The sequence below is a fragment of the Gymnogyps californianus genome, chromosome 1 (assembly GCF_018139145.2).
Source record: "Gymnogyps californianus isolate 813 chromosome 1, ASM1813914v2, whole genome shotgun sequence".
In the NCBI taxonomy this organism is placed as follows: Eukaryota; Metazoa; Chordata; class Aves; order Accipitriformes; family Cathartidae; genus Gymnogyps; species Gymnogyps californianus.
The window spans coordinates 111,351,558-111,370,212 of NC_059471.1; the positions used below are offsets into that span (position 1 = coordinate 111,351,558).

Genomic DNA, 18,655 nt, shown 5'->3' on the forward strand with positions numbered 1-18,655 from the left:
GGGTGTCTGAATGAATCTTTAAAATGCAAGCTAGCAAAAGGTGAAATGAAGGGGCATTTGCAAATGTCCCCCTAAGTCTTGTATTGCCTGTACTTATTCACCTGATTCTTGTACATTGACATATGTAGCAGAGATACAGTTGTGAGGAAGTTTACAATGATTCCAAAAGTCTTCCACTTTTGAGCATATGAAGGTGTATTTACTCAACATGGGGTTAGAAAAAGTAGGATTAGAAGCTTTCTTTGTAGAGCTTGATTTATGTTTTCATCCTTGGATTTTTGGAAAAACTTTTCTATAACTAGTTGAAGCTTCCAACGAGAAACTATTTGACAAATGGCCAAGGTGTAATCTAGATTTCTAAACCAAGAGATTACAATGAGCTTTTGGTATCCGTCATATTACTTTCAATTTTGTTTTGAGCGTTGCTGCTGAATTAATATTGATTGGTTGATAGTTACTTAGAGCTTTACAAAAGCTTATTTTAGGATGTTTGGGTCAAGTTTTAAATAAAGTATTGATATTGTCTACTTGGAATTCCCTAGACACTTATAACTGGTGTGGTTCAGAGGAACAGGGTGGGAGTCTTTGTTGCCGGTGTCAACCATGAACACAGTGGCTGCAGGGTGTAATTTAGAACACCAAAGTTAAATGCCTGCTGTTCTTACAGTAGGAATCCCCCACCTTCCTCAAAATATTATTTCAAGACTGCTTCAGATGGGTGAAAGTGTATTGATTTCTGTCACTGTTGCCTAATGTTCTTTTTGTAATACTTAGAATCATAGAACTGATTTCCATGGCATGCAAAATGTGTAATTGTTTACATCTGCTAACTTGAGTAGGATTTTTCTAGGTTGCACTATATGAGGATAGCTTTGTTGAAATCTGAGTGGGCCAAACTGTATTGCTTCTGATTTGCAAAACTCATATTACCTTAACTACCTTGAGGTATGTCTGTCTATTTGCCACTTCAGGGTTTTTGTCTAGCTGTGAGATAGCAGACTCTTTATTTTCAGGTTTTAGGATATTGGATTGTTAGTGACACCAGAGAGGTTTTCATAAGCGTGCAGTTGAAGGAAGAGCTAAGAAAGTAAGTTTCCTTGGCTGAAGTAGCACTATGTATAGTCTTCTGTAAAAGTTAGGGTGTCAGAACTGTCAAGCTTACCTAAAAATATTGTCAAAATTTATGTTACAGTTGTGTTGTGGAGTAAAGATGAGTTAATAATCAGAACTAAAATACAGACAAGATTCCTAATTGTTTCTAATGGCACAACATTGTGAAAATTTTGACTTGTATATAAAAATATTTATATGGAAGTTAAAGGTCAGATAATTTTAAGATTATTTTAAGAGGCTTTTTGAAGACAGGTTGAAAGTTCTTAATTGGAGAACCACCTTCTTTGATTTTGTGGAGTTTATATAACACTTCATTTACAAAGTTAGTCTGATTTCACAGATTGTGGCAATTGTATCCTAATCTGATAGCTATTTGACTCATGATTCTTGAAGGGATCTGGACCAGATTATAATTTGAAACCTTTTTTTTATAGCTGTTGTTTCAGTTTGATGCTGTTAAAATCGATGTATTTTCATGTTTACTAATTTTTAAAGCTTTTAAATAATTTATTTTTTAATAATGTCTTAGATGGTCATTATCATCTATCAGTAGAAAATTTTAGACTTTGGAGAGCCTGTGGTTATCAACCCTTCTATGTAAAAGTATAAAATTTACTTGCTTCTAATTAGCCTTTGGTTTTTACAGTGGTATGTGGGAAGATGAAAAGCTTCCCTTTGGCTGATAAGAGGTCGTTAGTTCCCCAGTGCTATGATGATAATATGCTAGCTGTATAATAAGTTATTGCACTGTCTATAAACAATGCCTGTTGTTTTTCCTTCCATCCTTGACCTGAAAAAGAGCTAAAAGATGTTTCGTAGAGTCAGGCATACACTTAAGCTTCGCTTTGCTAAATTCCAGAGTGGTTTTGAAAGGCTCCCAAGGGAAGAGCTGTTGTGCTTGAGCTCTGCTGGATGAAAAGAGATAAAAAATACTCTTGCTCTCTGATGCTTTTGTTACGTGTTGTGTATATATCATAGAATAATTTGGATTAGAAGGGACCTCTGGAGGTCATCTGGCACATATATGTGTGTGTGTACATTATATGTGTGTACATTTTATACATATAACTGTAGACATGGTATGTATCTACACAGAGGGTGTAAATACAAAGACATATATACACAAAAACCTTTTCATTTGTTCTGCTTTTCACAGCTGGAAGTGTTCCTTTTCTCTCCCTATTATTTTCACTTTTTAAGTGATTTTTTTTTTTTCATCCCATTGTTTAGAGTCAGTGAACATTAATGAAACCCACACTTGAATTGGAACAGCTATTTTAATTTCAAAAGCCAGAACTTTTTTTGAGAAAGAAAACCTATAAGTAAGGGTAGTTTGGGTTTGTTGTTTTTTGGTGGGTTTTTTTTTGTGTATGTGTGTGGTGGGGTTTGGTGTGTTATTAAGTAAATAGTTGTTTGTTATCTGCTTCCGGAGAGCATAGCTATGGTAGATATTTTACTTCTTGACTGAACTCTAAACCATACTGCTTTGCAACAAACACATCAATGTAATTTTCTTATTGAAGCAGTGACTTGTATTTATAACATCACTTTTCACCTGGGAAAAAAAATTATTCATTTGTCTGTGAATCTGTGTATCAGTTTTCAGGGATATTATGCTGTGACTCATTCCTCCTCTCATAAATTCATCCCTACCATGCTATGTTCCACCACAAGCAGTGTGCTGGAATGCAACAATTTTTGAGGAGTGGTAAGACTGCAAAAAAAGTTACAAAGCAAAGAGAACACAAGCATTGAGATGTAAGGTGAAAGAATGTACCTAACCTATTTGCAATATGCGTGGTCCTAATGTACTTCTGAGAAGTGCAATATGAAAAGGGAGGGAGGTAGATTTTGTTATTTCATATTATGTGAGAAATGATCCATTAGCAAACTTGTTAATCAAGATGCAATTTACACTGTTAAAACCAGCACAGAACTGTTCTGCTCTGTGCTGGCTATTCTGATTTTTGGCCTGAAATGCAGATCGGGGGGGTTTATTATTCCGCGCTTCCGCCCCCAAAAAAATTGAAGTGTGATACTAGTATGGTGGTGTATGAGGAGAAAAAATTTGAAGAAAAGTGAATTAGAATAAATTTCCATTAAGTCTTTATGGCAATTTTGGAATGCTTTCCCTGAAATAATTTCATACAAGGAATAGCATGCTTATTATGTGGCACTGGATTATTGTCCACATTAAAAAAAAAGGGGGGGGGAATTTTATGTTTGCAGTGTGTCTTTATGATTAAAGTTGATTACACCTCACTTAGCAAAGTCACAGTTTTATACAAGTGAAACTTAATAGAATCAGCCTTCCAATAAGATTTGGCCAAATGTTTTTAGTGACAGTTATTGATCTCTCCCGTCAGCGTTACCTGCTATCCCTTCTTGGCAGACATGCACTACAGGAAAGGTGTCTTATCTGCAGATACATGTCCTGGGGAAGTTAGGATGTGTTGCTTAATGGATTAATTTTGCTCAAGGAAAAGCTTTCAGAGGACCTTGTCATAGCTGACGCAGCTTTGAACAGAAACCTTACCTTGGCAACAGTCATATCACTGGAGTCTGTTCCCATCTGCCAAATCTCAGGGGAGAGGGAGAGATTGTAAAGTATAAATCTTCAAAATGTAATCTTTAGCATGTCACTTTGCCTACAGGAATGCATCTAGGATAATCAGCCTGATGCCAGTGCATCAGCCTGTACTCCAGTTGAGTTTTCTCATTATCTTGAATTTTTTGTACATTATCTTTTGTTCGAACTAGGATGTGACTGACTGGATCTCTATTTGAGATCTCTGCTTGCTTTCAGTCAATTCTGCGGTTAAAAGGGTAGTGAAAGCAACATACTTATTCATTATATCTAACAGATATGTGTAATAAGTGTTTCTGATAAGTACTTCCTAAGTACAAAAAGACATATGAAGAAGCAGGAAAATGAACAGTAACTGTGACTGTCTTTCAGTAGATTTAACTAAGTAGCTGCAGGAGTGTCTTTTTTTTCAAGCTTAATGTTATCTCATTCAGAAGTGTTAGTCTGCACAAGTTAAAAAAGAACCCAAGCCTGGCCATGTGACAGATCCTACATAGCCAGAAAAGATTCTGCAGAGACTTTTGTAGCTATCCATCCTGTCCTTAAAGTACATTATTCTTTTAATTGTGATTTTAACACCTTAACTGCAGATTTTTTTTTCTTATTTTGTGCAGAGAAAATAACTCAAGATTCTAGCATAAAAGAAGGTTCTTTTGGCATTAAACTATATCTTTGCAGCTGTCCTCTAATTAAAATAAAATATATTCAGGCCTTTTCCTTCCTGCATCTATTACTTCCTGTTGCAGGAGGTTATTTTTTTTTCTATTACAGTTTTGCTGTTTGTTTTCCTGATAAACAGGCCTTTTGCACTGTCTCAGGGAGAACATGTGGTGTTGGCAAAACTCTTATGAGAAGGCATTCAAAATGCTATCATCAAAAGCACAGAACAAGCTAATAATCTCTCAGACACAGTATTGATTGCTTTCACTTGTAGCAGGCATAAGCTTTGAAATGTCAGTATGACTTTTTTTGGTTGATGTTTCTTTATTCTACTACTATTTTATAGTAAAGCATATATTATGAACTTGCCTTTCAAGTTCAGTTGTCTTTCAGGCATTACTTTTTTTCTGAACTAAACATATAATACACCTGTTAAGGATGACCTATCAAAACTATTGAACTGAAAATGTTTCAAATGTACGAGACAATGGAATACATCGCATCATATTTTGAACTTCCCTTTGCATAGCAATAAAATGAGAACAGTAGGGGGGATAGAATAGTAGGCGGCAGCTCTGTAGTAGGGATGATGTCTGGTATGCATAGTGTTAAATGGCTGTTAGTCCTGCTATTGAAAATCTAGTCCCGGCTTTCTTTTTTTATCCAAGTATATTAAAGCTATGTCTTTGGAATGTTAAAGAAATCAAAACGTGAGCCTTCAGAAAGGATATAAAAGGAGTAGTAGCCTTAGAGATCAACTTAGGAAGAGCTTTTCTGTATGTAGACAGTCAGGTAGGAAAAAGCTGGAAAAGAGGTGAAGAGATGCAAATAAATGGTATGTCAGCTGAATCACTAGTGGCAAGCGGTGACAGGTGGAGATAAAGTCAGAAAGGAAGAGAGAGTATCGAGGAGGTTCTTGAAGGCAATTCCGAGATCTGTATTATGAAATACCATGTCACAGTATTAACATTTAAACGGATACAATGTTGTTTTTCCTTTAAAATTGCTCAGTAGTTATAATAAAATCACTAGCCTTTCTATTAACCACCACTAACCCAGTAGCCATGAACATTTTGGTGACTTGAGAAATGAATGAAATGGCCATGAATTTAGTCTGTACTGTTGCTGCTTTTGTATGACAGACCATTGGCTTTGTAGCTGCTTATATAAAGAGTAGGCTTAACAGATGAAATCAACTTTCGGTCTTGATGTGGAGCTAATAAATTAAAACCAGAGGAGCGTGAAGTACAATAAATGAAAAGTCTTTTCCTTGAAATTTGAAAGATGGTGGCCTAGGAGGACTAGAAGGTGAATTGCCAAATGCCTTTTTCTGTGAAGATATGTGTGTATCTTATACACATGTGTACACATGCACAGAGCACGTTACTCTTAGGGCAGAGATTGCATAGTGGCTTTGTGGAAATGTACTGAAAAAGAATAGAATATTGACTCTTTGTTTTAGTTTCCTTTTCTTCTTGCTACCTTATCTATATAGCAAATCTATTTCTTTGATTAATAAAAATTCTTGCATCCAATTAATTTTTTTAGGGTTATTTGGCTATAGGAGCAACCAGGCTAAATTGAAAATAATAGGTATTATGTTTATATGCTATCAGTGTAACTGTAACTATATGGTACATTGGATCCCTGAGGAAACTTATGAGGAAGACTGAGCATATTACAGCAAATCCATGAGGCATGTGGGTAATTGTGAGAAACAGTCTGACTTAGTCAGAACACTGGTGCTGAACTGGTCAAAATGAATGAGTGACTGTTGTCTTTTACACTTTCCAAAAGAGTAGTCCTGAAGGTGATTCTCAGGGAATGTCTCGTCCAACACATCTGAATTGAATTACAACAGGGGATGTGGAGAAGCAGAGTGTCTTCAGACACCTAAAGTACAATATGCAGTCTAGATTTTTTTTTTCCTGCTTTTGTCAACTTTGCTCACTTTTTACTTTCTTTCACTACTTTGATTAGGAAGTATGTAAGTACACAAATTCATAAGACAGGAAGGGGATAAGAGCAGGTGGCAAATATATTTCAATGCATGTGCTGCATCTGGACACCTAAATAACTGGAGCTTCCTCTCGCCTTTTTGTGGCAAAGTGTTTCCTCCAGCAGCTTCCTCTTGCTCGGCTCTGGTATGAGGCTGGGCTTCACATGTTCAGTGTCCTGACCTCTATAGACATTAGCAATGACTGATGCAGAAATGATTCACATAAAGGTAGATATGAATGCAAGAGCGTTCATTACCTGGGAAGTGACAGTTTATCACAAATCTATAAAGTCACCAATTATTATTACGATAACTACAGCATTTCCCATTAGTCAACATTTATCAGGTCAGCAATTATCAGTAGTTACCAGGCTTTGGTAACTGAAAATGAAAGCTGTGTTTGTTAAGAGTGACAAAACATTGTCTTGCAGTATCTTAGACAATGCAAGCTGATAACTTGATGTTCACTTTAAAATGAAGATGACTGTATTCAAAGTAAACATGCAACAGAATAGCGTTAATGCTTAGTGAACAATTTAATACAGGATTTCATGATCCATATTTTAGTTTTCATTAACTGTAGACTGTAACTTATATTTTACCATAGGAATTTCAGATACATTCTCTATGAAATATGGAAAAATTCTGCATTTAAGTAGAAGTACTAGTATCTACCAGTAGAAGCAAAAATGAAATAATAATATAAAAGCTAGACTTAGCTGATTCAGTATTTTACTCTTTATTTACTCCAAGCAGTGATTGGAAAATTTCATGGAGTTTTCACTGAAATAAATGTTGCTATTGGCTAAGTAGCTTTGAATGTGATTTTTTTTTTTTTTTTTTTTTTTGATATATAGTGTTATAATCTTTTTCTTTTAACTCAGTGCTGGCTTGTGAAGCTGAACAATAGCAAACGGTGAAGGTGAAAAACAGCAAACGATTAGCAGTATAGTCTTACTTTGCTGTTTACCTGTGAAGAAACCAGTGAAAATATTTTAATGTGTTAAGGTGAGAAATTAACGTGTGGCATAAAGCGGTTCATTAATACTGTTCCATCAGTTGTCTCCTGCTACTTGGCAGCAGTTCCGATTTGCCCACTGAGGACTATCAAACTTAGTAACTTAGGTTATTAATGAAATATTGCCTGAGCACCTCGCCCATGTTAGGTTTTCTAGCTCTGGTAGCATCCACTGTACTATGACGTTTTCATCAGTTCACATCTGTCCCAAAGCCGTATTTTCTGAAAGAGTCTGAATTATTTCTACTAAGAGGTTTCTAATCAGCAGATATCAGAAGCTGCCCTGCAGATGCTGCTTCCTTCCTTCTTTGCCTTATCCACATAAAAAAAAGCTGTTTGAAGGAGAGAACATTGAGCCATCTAGTAAAGTAGTGTAAACAGATGTGGTGGTTTTGGCTATAGCACAGCCTTAGCAAAACTTTATCAGGAACTTCAACAGCATTAAGGCAGAATTATTTTTCTTTATTTATTTCCACCCCCCAAGGCTATTATATTGAACTAATGTTGAAATCCAAAGACTATAAGATTTTTTCATACCTTCACCACATACTGAAAACCATCCTTATCCATCTTTTTCTAGCTTAGATTCTCACACACAAAACTAACAATCACACACATATTGTTGGGGGGTGTGATTAGCAGTGTTCCAGATGACACTGAGGTTATGTTGAATGCTGTACTTATTTTCTGTGCTTTTTGTGCTTTGCCTGATAGCTTCAAGACAGAATGTCATTATATCTAATTCTTTTATAATTTCACCTGTTGGTTTTTTTCCTTGGTTTTTGTATTAGTACTAATGTAGGAGTATCTTATGTTGTGGCAGATGCTAGAAGTGCAATAGAATCACTGCTCTTTTTTTGCTTTTGTATGAGACAATCCTTTTTACTGCTGAATTATGTTCAGTAATACATTCTAATTGTGAATTACTCAGTTTGTGGCAGAAATATTTGTAAAATACAAGATGAGGTTTTAAAGATACACCAGGATAAAAGTATAGAGAGGTAGGTTGAACAGAGATGGCTTATGTCTTGACTTCTGTTGGAAGTCAAGACATAAGTAGCTTTTTGTTTAATGCTGCGTTAGGAACAAGGAAACATTAATATTAAAGGTAGGATACTATAACAGACTTACACATTATCTTTTTTCATGTATGTTTTGGGTTTTTTGTTTTTGAACAGTGGTTTTAATTATTCTGTGAAGTAATAAGCAAAAAGATCAGCCTAAAACTTTCTCTGTGAATTAGTTGATGAGGCGTATATGAAACTAATCTTCTCGATGTGTAATAACCAGTCATCTGCAATAGCTATGTGAACCTTAATGTACAGCAAGTATTAGAGTACTCTGAGTATGTATTCAAGTACGTGTTAATGCTCTCCTTTTCATAGGTGCAGCTTCATGGCTGCTTTCAGTAAGTCGTCATATCGTAGGATTTTTTCCAAAGGCGTGTTTTTGCCCAACAGCATGTAACAGCTAAGTTGAAGTCATTGCAGTCCATCATAGTAATGACTACTTAGGAGCTCTTAAACTCAGGGTTTACTCACATGCTCTGTGCATGCATGAGATATTCCTGCATTGGAAATCCTTGAGAGAAGAGTGGAGAAGGAAGCTGCAAGGGTAGTCCAGGATACACCACCAGCTGCCTGCTTCAGTGCAGCCACTTATTTTGAGCAGATCATGGTTCCATCTCACCCTCCAGTAAAAGGAAAAGTATCATCTTCTGCCAGTTAGCTCAGGAAGTTAATAACTTTTCTGTTCCTTCTATATTAGGCTGTATTTGTAAGAGTATTGGGAGGTGGGGTGAGGGGGAGCCATAGTGGAAGAATGAAAACTCAACTAGGAAAACACCATTTGGGGCTGTCACTTTCTGGCATGTAGACAGTGTGTGTGTCTGCCAGAAGACAGGCAATGGAGTCAAGTTTTTGGTTTTCCTTGTTCTTTCTAAATCAGAGTATCCTTCTGGAATAGCTGTTGGTGCTCAGTTCAGTTTTGAAGGAGAGAGTCTGCTGTGCTCTGTGATTGATTTCTTGTGTGTGTTTTTCTTCCCCCCTCTTATATGCACATTGAAAGAAATAACTTGCAGCACTAGAGAGCTGAAGGTGCACCCAGCCATCACAAGAATGCATGGTATAAGCCCCCCTCAGAACACTGCCTGAGCCTTTCTCCTTGCTGATTGGCATGGTCACTGCTACCCACATCTCAACTCTCTCTTGCGCACAAATTGCTTAATTAGGATAGAGTGAGTTAAATGTTACTTTTGTGATAAACATCAGTACTGAAGAGGAAGAATTAGTCCTATTATGACCTGAGGAGGGGTTTTGAGTTGGGCTGTATAAGGTGGAAGGTTTAACTCTCTGTGGGAGAAAGCCCTTTTCAAAGGATTGAACATGGCCTGTAATTTTCTATAGAATGTACTACTTGGAGTTTTGAACATTATCAGCAAACCTTTATGTATAAGAAAACTAATATTTTGGGTTTGCATTTTGCATTTTTTGCTACTAATTTTGCTACACTCTGCTAACCATTTATCAAAATTTAGTCGTATCTGTTCTCTTCTCTGACGTAAGTCCCTCTAAAGTTTCAGAAACACCTCAGCTTTGGTGTTCTTATTGATACTGTTAGTAGGAATTTCTTAACACAACTAGTGGGTTTTTATTTGTTTCTTTTGAGAATAAGCAACGAAGTAAGTTGGTAGACTTGTGTGGAGAGTATTATCTATGTCTCTAGTCAATGTATGAAGTTTGCTTTTTAGTCCCATGTACTGTGAAATTTTTAATCTTTTACTTTAATGGTGATTTCAGGCTTTTTCAATGTTGTGTATGGGGTCATGGTGTAGAGATACTTTTTAACTGCAAATTCTCCTGTTAGATTTTAAATGTCTTTTTGTCAATAGAAGGGAGAATAAAATACATCTTTCTTTTCTAAATGTGCTCTAAGTTTGTCTGTGCTTAGGTATAAATTGTTTGTGTGTTTTCGTGTACTGGCAGTACAGATTATGGATACCTTTGCTATACTGGTAATAGAATCTGGTAGCCACTGAAAGAGTCCATTTGTGCAGCAGTGGTATAACACTTTATTGCTATGGCAAGCCTTAGTTTAATGACCTGAGTGTTAGTAAAACAGAAGTCCAAAGGTGGATTCACTCTGCAGAATGGATCCTTATGCCTTTCCTCATAACTTTTGGAGTAAATGAGGCATTGACAATATTTTAAAATATGTACTGCCTAGAATATAATTAAGATACTGATGTTAAATTGCTTTTCTATGAATTGGCAAAACTGCTGACCAGAAAATTGAGAAAAATGTTTCACTAACCTACAGAAGCTGATATACCTTGTATTTAAGAAGTGCAGTCCAATTGTACTAGCATGGCAGCTCCACTCAAAGGATTTTCAGGATCCATGCTAGAAAAGATCACTTGTGCTAACAATTAGAAGAGCTGACCTCATTTTTATGAGAAGCAATGTAGAGGCACGAACTACTGTGATGTGTTTATTGCAGAAAAACTGTTTGTCAGGCTAATATAGTCCAATTAAATATGCAGTAATGAACTATATCTGAATGATTCATGCTGAAGTTAGGAGTGCTGGACTTTGGTTTTCTGTTGGGTGATACTTTGGGTTCTTGCATTTACTCATCTCTACAATTTGTCTGTTAATAGCTGTAATGAGGAGTATAACAATTGTGAAAGAATTATTATCTTTTTTCAGAAAAGGGGTATTGCAAAATTTGGCTAGTGTTGTGATACTGTTGAATTTTTTTTTTTTTACAAGAATTCAGTGGAGATTTGGGATGATGTGACTTGTCTTAGTGAAACTGCACTACATGGTAAAGGGTGTAATGAAAGGTTGGCACTGGGACTTTCTCCAGGATGGTGGTCCCAGCACAAATCTCTTCCAGATACCTTACTTTTATAGGATCTCCCCTCTGCCAGCACCTCTCTTCCTTATTCCAGGACTTGAGTGACAGGGTAAGGCTTTGTTGGAGAAGGTGGAGGACAATGTTCAGGCTCTGCTGCTTCCCTGCCCAAGGCAGTGGGAAGGCAACTGAGTGTAAAGGAAATACAGAAAGGCAGAAGAACAGTGTGTTGAAGTGGCTGCACAGAAAAGTACAGGGTAAGGCACAAAGTTGCTATTGTAGAGGGCACAAAATTAGTATTGTAGAAACCTCAGTATTATCTATACCTAGTAGTCATGATAGTTGTGAAGGCTTAACGATGGCATATTCATCATCAGTATTGTAAAGTGAAAAATAATATTCTGGTGGGCAACTGAAAGAAGAAGGTGCTCTGGGTTGTATAGATTCCCTCCAGTGACAGAGGGAATAATTTCTTTGCTTAATCCTTAGTACTGAAAAAAATTTAACTGGAAAAAGTATAACCACGTTCTTTCCAAGGTACGTTGCACTCAGACTGAGCCCCTCGAGTGCACTCAGAGATAATCCAGTTGGATACACTATGTAGAAATGCTGTAGATGTTCAACTCTCAGTAACCAGGATTGTGATGCAGTGTTGGTAGGAATTTAGGGATACTGCAAATGGGTTAGAAAGTACATTTGCAGATAAAAGATGATGGACACCAAAAAGCAAAGTGAAGGAAAGGATGAATGCAGACAGAAGAAAAAGGGAAATGAACCTATAATGATTTCCAAGACACTGGTGTTTGCAATGCACTTTCAAGTGCATGTATGCCTATATTGTATTTGAATGTGTGTGTATATGCATGCAATCCACTGAAAATTTCTAAAGAGTGGTTGACATTTGAGATTTCCAAATAAAAATGAAGCTCATGATTGATTTCAGACACTTTGAACAGTTAAAGTTGCCAACTGTTGTACTAGAAATTTATGAAGGAAGGAATGCTTTTCAGGTTTCAGTTGTGGTTTTTTGTTTGTTTTGGGATTGTTTTTTTTTCTTCTGTTTCCATACCTGGGCTGTCTGTGGAAAAGGGATGGAAAGCATACATATAAAATTACAAAGAACTGTTAACCAATGGTTGGTAAGACATAGTGTTTTTTTGGATGTCTATCTATTGAGTCTGGCAGATGAAAGGATGGGAGAGCAGTAGCCATGAGTGGAATCTGGAAGCACGTAGGGATCTAGAAGCAGATGTAAATAGAAAGATTATTGGAACAAGGAAAAGACCGTCATGCATGTATGTGTAAGAGATCTTCCTTTAAGCCCAGTCTGCATGTGGTATGGATTTGATAATGCCTTAGAGGTGTATATCTGTAGTCCAGCTCAAGTTTTTAGCTTTGAAAATGTCTGATACAGTCTCTGATATCAGACAAAACAATATCAGATGTGTACAGGTTTTCATATTTTCTTTTTTTTGAAAATTTTTGTGACATTAAAAGAGTAACTTATGAGAACTCTTTGTGAAGCCTAAAGTTAAAATAAATTGTTCTTTCCTCCCTCTCTCCTTTTCTTTTTCTCTAGGATCCCGTCTCCGCCAGGAGGACTTTCCCCCACGGATTGTTGAGCATCCTTCAGATGTGATAGTCTCTAAAGGAGAGCCAACAACTCTGAACTGTAAAGCTGAAGGAAGGCCAACTCCTACTATTGAGTGGTACAAGGATGGAGAGCGAGTGGAAACGGACAAGGATGATCCACGCTCCCACCGCATGCTGCTGCCCAGCGGATCTTTATTTTTCTTACGTATCGTGCATGGACGCAGGAGTAAACCTGATGAAGGAAGTTATGTTTGTGTAGCAAGGAACTATCTTGGAGAAGCTGTGAGTCGCAATGCGTCTCTGGAAGTGGCATGTGAGTAGTTTTACATGATTAGCACTGTGTAGAACTTTATAGTTGCTTTTATGCTGTCATCCAGCACTTGCACACAGTCAGCAGTCTGGGAGATAACAAATGTAGGTAAGTATGGCATTTTGTCATTAGCTATAGCTCTTAGTCAAGGCATTTTTACATGCGTTTATACAGTAGCAGTGACCATACAGAATACGTGATTTATACTGAAGCAAGGTTCTAGCCAGTGTATAATCATGATCGGCACAAACATGGACAAAGGCTAATCTTCCTCTGAAGAATAATCTAATTTTTAAATTATGACTAAAATTGGTTATACTGAAACTAATGTGGAAAAATACCTATCATTTAATATAAGGTGCACTGTCTGTTTCTCTTTATCTAGTCATCTGTTAACCTCAACAGAAGCAGACAGCTTCTTGGTGACTCATGTTCTGTACTGCTGGAAACCTCAATATATGCTCCTCTATCATAAACTTGATACAGGCCTAATTCATTACGTGAATGGCAAGTGAAATTGTTGGCCATTTTTCATATCATCCAGAGCACTCTTATTCTTTATTGATTCTCTTTGTCTTAACAGAGAAGTCGTCACAGCTCTTTCAGAGACCACCCGGCATGCATGATCTGCTTCCAGTAGAGTTAGCAGAGACATTCATTATATTCACATAGCAAACAAGCTCATCATACATAAAATACAATGTGTTGCATATTACTTTTTGTTGCTTAGTTATATGGGTTGAATAAACACTAATCTTTTTATTCAGAATATCAACTAAGGGTAGCTGTGTATCTTTACATAGAGGTGTCTTTTAGTAGATTTATGAATGCTCTCCGCTTGCTGGACTTCAGTTTTTCCCCCACAGTTCTTCATCTGGTGGTAGTTTCACTAAAATGTGTTTGACTGAAGTAGGGCTTTAGCACAAACTTGTATTGCTTAGTTGATAAAGAATGGATTTAAGTACACATTAGAAGGTATGCTGGTTTAGAGGGGGTGGGTGGGAAGGCACAGAAGAGAAATCTTTATTCCTGATGCAGTCTGCAGACTTTTATAGCTAATGTGATGTGATCTTGAGGCTTCAGTCTTCTCAGAAATTGCAGAAAATGCCATTTTTGAAATATTTAGGTGGTTGTATAAGCCAAGTAGAACGGACTTGTTCACTGCCTTTCACTTGTCATAACCTAGATTCAGAACTGTTTCAAACAAAAAATGAAAACAGTTTTGGCACACATTCAAGGCACGAGTAAATGTGCAATAAAGGCATCACAGAATGTTATTCAGTTTTGGTAGGTATTTAGGAAACGAGAAGACGACCAGTTTATGGAAGGCTGAAATCTGGGTGAGTATGACTCTAGAAAAATTTACTGGATTATTTCTCTCTTTGTACATGTGGTTTTTAAACTATCTGTTGAGAAATCCTATGACAGAGGCATAAACACTTTGAAATCTTTATTGCAATCCTGTTGAGATTCAGACATCTCATCATGTCAAAGTTCAGAAGATCATTCAAGTTATACCTCGAGTCATCAAATTAAAGTGACTGATTATTTTGAAATTTAAACATGCTCTATGTTTCATCGGTTTTCACTGATCCCTACTTCATTGACTGCTGAGAGACTCTTGTTACAATATCCCCAGTCTCTGGAGTTACCGTTTTAACCACGTAGCTGGTGGCAGGTCATGCATGAACTGTATGTGAGATAGTAGAAGACGTTAAAAATAATAAAACCGTGTTTTATTGTCAGAGGTATTTTAGAGCAGGATAGTAGAATGTAAAACCTGAGATCTGAAACCATAGCCACAGTTTTTGCAATAGCAACATGTACCTGACACCAGATTATTTTACTGTTTTCATAGCTTTGAAATTTAACTGACTGAATTCCCCAATTAAATGGTTTAGCAGTCTAAAGCAGGCACTCCTGTTCCACTTCAACAGTGCGTTGTCTTTCCTTGAGCCATACCGTGGCTGTGATTACAGGAAGGTCTTCATCAAAGAAAAGAAACGTAAACAATATGTACATTGCTTGTTTACTTAATTTTAGAGATTCTGATGGTTTTATGTTCACTGGTTTTAAAAGCACATGGCAGTGCTTGATGTGTATCAAAGGCATCCTTTGGAGGATGATAGCAAAACTACCTGGTTTCCCTTGGGTTTGAGACACTTTTTAATATGATTTTTGGTTCTAAATCAAGTTTTCAAGTGACTTTGAGATAACAGCTATTTTAAGGCTGTTAACTGTTTTTTCTAATGTCAGCATTTCTGGACTGAAGAAGATGAGCAGGTCTGTAGCAGCCCATTTGCACGCTAGGGAAATGAGTTGTTGCTGACAGCCTGTTGTCAGCAGTGAGCCCTCATTCACCTGTTCTCAACTGCTGCTGAAAACTGTTGAGTTGCCTGGATACTGCAGCCCTTTCCATGGGAGCTGGGACAGCCGCATGCAATCGGGTCTTACTTATGCTATCTGTAATGGTGTTGAAAACTGCTCTTTCCACACTAAGCCAAGCTGTTTTCATCACCAGAAAAAGGACAGTTGTTCGTTGCTGACAACAGGGTTTTGGATTATTATCTGACTGTAGGTGGCCTCAAATTGTGCCATTAGAGACAAACTGCTGCTTTTTACAGGTTCAAAAAGCTTGAGTCTGCTGTTTTAGTGAAAGAATCAGTAATTGTTTTACTCTGCTTATTAAATTGTCAGTCGCCAATAATGTGCATTTGCAACTTTTGAATGATTTATGAAGAAATATTTATTGGTTTTATGTATCTGTTAAGTGTGTTCATGCTTATGCATTCAGATGATAAACAGTGTTAATTGTGGTTCATTCTTTTCTATTCCCCCCCCCTCCCCCCTCCATGGGCACCTGCCATAAAAGCAGTGGCATTGAAAATCCTCTGATGTATCCATATTTATGTTTAAAGACAGAAGAAAAACTCTTAAGTGAAATTCAGTTGGGGCATGCAGTCATTCAGAGCATAGTGTGGCCCATCTTGCATGCAATCATTTTGCCCCCCCCTTTTTTTTTTTGGAGTGATTTTTTGCAAGTTGCTGAAGTCCCTAAGCTCTTTTTAATCAAGTAGCAGTTAACACCTTTCCCAAACATGATGAATTTAGGTACCAGCCCATCCAAAGCATTTAGGTATGCTTTTAAATTCATGCCTATTCAGAGCATGTGCATACAATCAAGGGCAGATATTTTTGTGCTGATGTATGTCCTCAGAAAAATTTCTCTGTGCCAGTGAAACTGTGAAGAACTGTGAATTGAGAAGTTACTTAAAAAACATCATTAACATACAGAATGTGCTTTTAGATTTTTTTTTGCCTTTAATTTAGAAAGTCTTCATTCCAGAAGACATTTAGGAAGAAATAGGAGTTTGTATTTGAAGGCACAGTTTAAGATTGATATGACTTACTCTATTTCGTTCTTCTTTTAATGCATTAATCCATGGTGTGCTTTGTGTGGGTTACTTTAAGTAGAATGTTCCTCAGAAGTTAAAAATAATGCTAATGCTAGCAGCAAAGCCATTGTTCCACTGTGTATATGGCAAATTCTGATGTAGTATTTGTATGTTTTATGGTGAAATCATTAAAAATAAATGTTCTAGTCCTAAAACAACTACAAAGAATTGTATTCAAGAGAGTAAAACGTATTTCTTCTGATTTTGTGTATTAGAATTGTTCAATTATTGAAATTGAACAAGGGTTGGCATTATTAGAAATATGTGAATGCTCGGATTTTCTTGGGAGGATTTTAGAATGGGAAGTAGGCTTGAAATAGTTTGATCTTTCATGAAACTGCTTTCATATTTGAAAGCCAGAAGTTTTAAAATAAAAGCACGGTTTTACACAATGTATGAATTGACACGATTGAACCTATGTGGTGTTTTCCAGTGGGAATATCAGGAGACACATTTGCAATAGCGACTGTAGCTAGGATTTCAGTTGCAAGCACTGGGGCGCCACATGTAAGCAAGAGAAAGAGCATGAGGGGTCCTCGCACTTACTCAGGCTGCCTCTGATCTAGCCGGAGTCAGCGGCAGCCCCCAGAGATAGCAGCTGTAGCCCCAGGTGTTAAATATGTGACAGCAGCTTGATCTATCGACCACTGTAAGAGGGGGCTTTGGCCTAAATGAAAATTCATGAAAAATTGATGAAGTCCCCAGATTATTTTTTTTCCCTTTTCCTTTTCCAGTGCTGTGCCAATGCAGCGAGGAGAGATTAAATGAGGTGTTGAACGCTTTAGTGGCAAGGAGGTTGTGGTTCAAAGGTCAGGGGTCAAGGGAGGGAAAAAAAGACCAATTTTCTACCTTGCCTTCAAAGGAAAACATGAGGCTTTTCAGATTAGCTGGGATTTGCTGCCATTTTAATATAAGAATAAAGCTCAGGAATATTCACAAATAAGATTCTTGTCTGCATGGGTTGGCAAAGGGTAGGAGTATGTGGGTTGGTGCTAACAGAAAACAGTGGAAGACTCTGAGTCATAATTCAATTGGAGAACCAGAAATAGACTGAATTTTGTAATGGCAGTATAAATTTGGGCTTCCATCTCTCTGAGTCTGTGCTTGAACTGAAGTCATTTGGAGAAAGAAGAGGTCTTGCATTATTTATATGTCACAGATTGCTTGAATAGCAGGCTTTGGAACACTGTCCAAACATAATGATCCTGTTTATGTTAGATCCAAAACTGAATTATGTTTTTATCTCTAACAAGAGAGATTATACTAGTACACTGAGTTTAGTGTGAAGAGTCACAGGTGTATTCCAAAACAAGCATAAGCCACATTTTAAACACAGGAGACAGTAATTTTACAAATAAACCAGCTATGTTTTAATATTCAGTGAATAAAGGCTGAGAGGTATAAATGCTATGCAATCATCTCTGTATCATAATGCTAATGACTATTTGCTGGAGCATGTGCAAAAGGCTGCAATATGTTCATAATAATGGAGTTAATAATTTCATTTGAGATATTCAAGGTAAAGACCGCCTGTAAAATAAGATAAAAAAAGAGCACAATGTATGTGACTGTAAAATGGGTGGATGATTTTTTTTTCATCTAGTTTCTGTTCAATGTATGACTTAAATATAAAAATTGTTATTAATTCTTTTACTGGTAATTTCAAAGTCTGATTTGCTTTGGGGTTACTTTCACTTGTGGACAGTACATCCTGTTCATTTACTTACACCCCTCTCACCCTTATCTTTCTAAACAGAGTGTGAAAAGCTTCCTGTCTGAGCTGGCAGTCTTTTGCTCTCATCAAGACCAAAGTAATTATTGTAGAAATTGAAATGCTGGAGACTGTGGTCCTATGGACGAGCCATATCAGGACATTGAAAAGCATCATGCTTTTTCTTACTCTACATTTCTCTGAGAAGAAATATAACAAACCATGGCTGCTATCACAGCACACTTAATGAAAATAAAATTCCCTTTGTAGAAGAAAATAAAATTGTATCTGATTAGATAATCAGGGAAAAGGCAGCTTTCATAAGATGGGGGAAATGCTTCAAACCTTCTCTGT

General features: G+C 36.9%; 1 protein-coding gene across 1 annotated transcript in view; it reads left to right on the forward strand.

Moving 5' to 3' along the window:
- ROBO2 (roundabout guidance receptor 2) overlaps window positions 1–18,655 on the forward strand; it is a 476,837-nt gene that overhangs the window by 38,238 nt on the left and 419,944 nt on the right. The window contains exon 2 of the mRNA XM_050895055.1: window positions 12,812–13,138. Coding sequence (XP_050751012.1) covers window positions 12,812–13,138 — 327 coding nt within the window. The remainder of the gene's footprint in view (window positions 1–12,811; window positions 13,139–18,655) is intronic.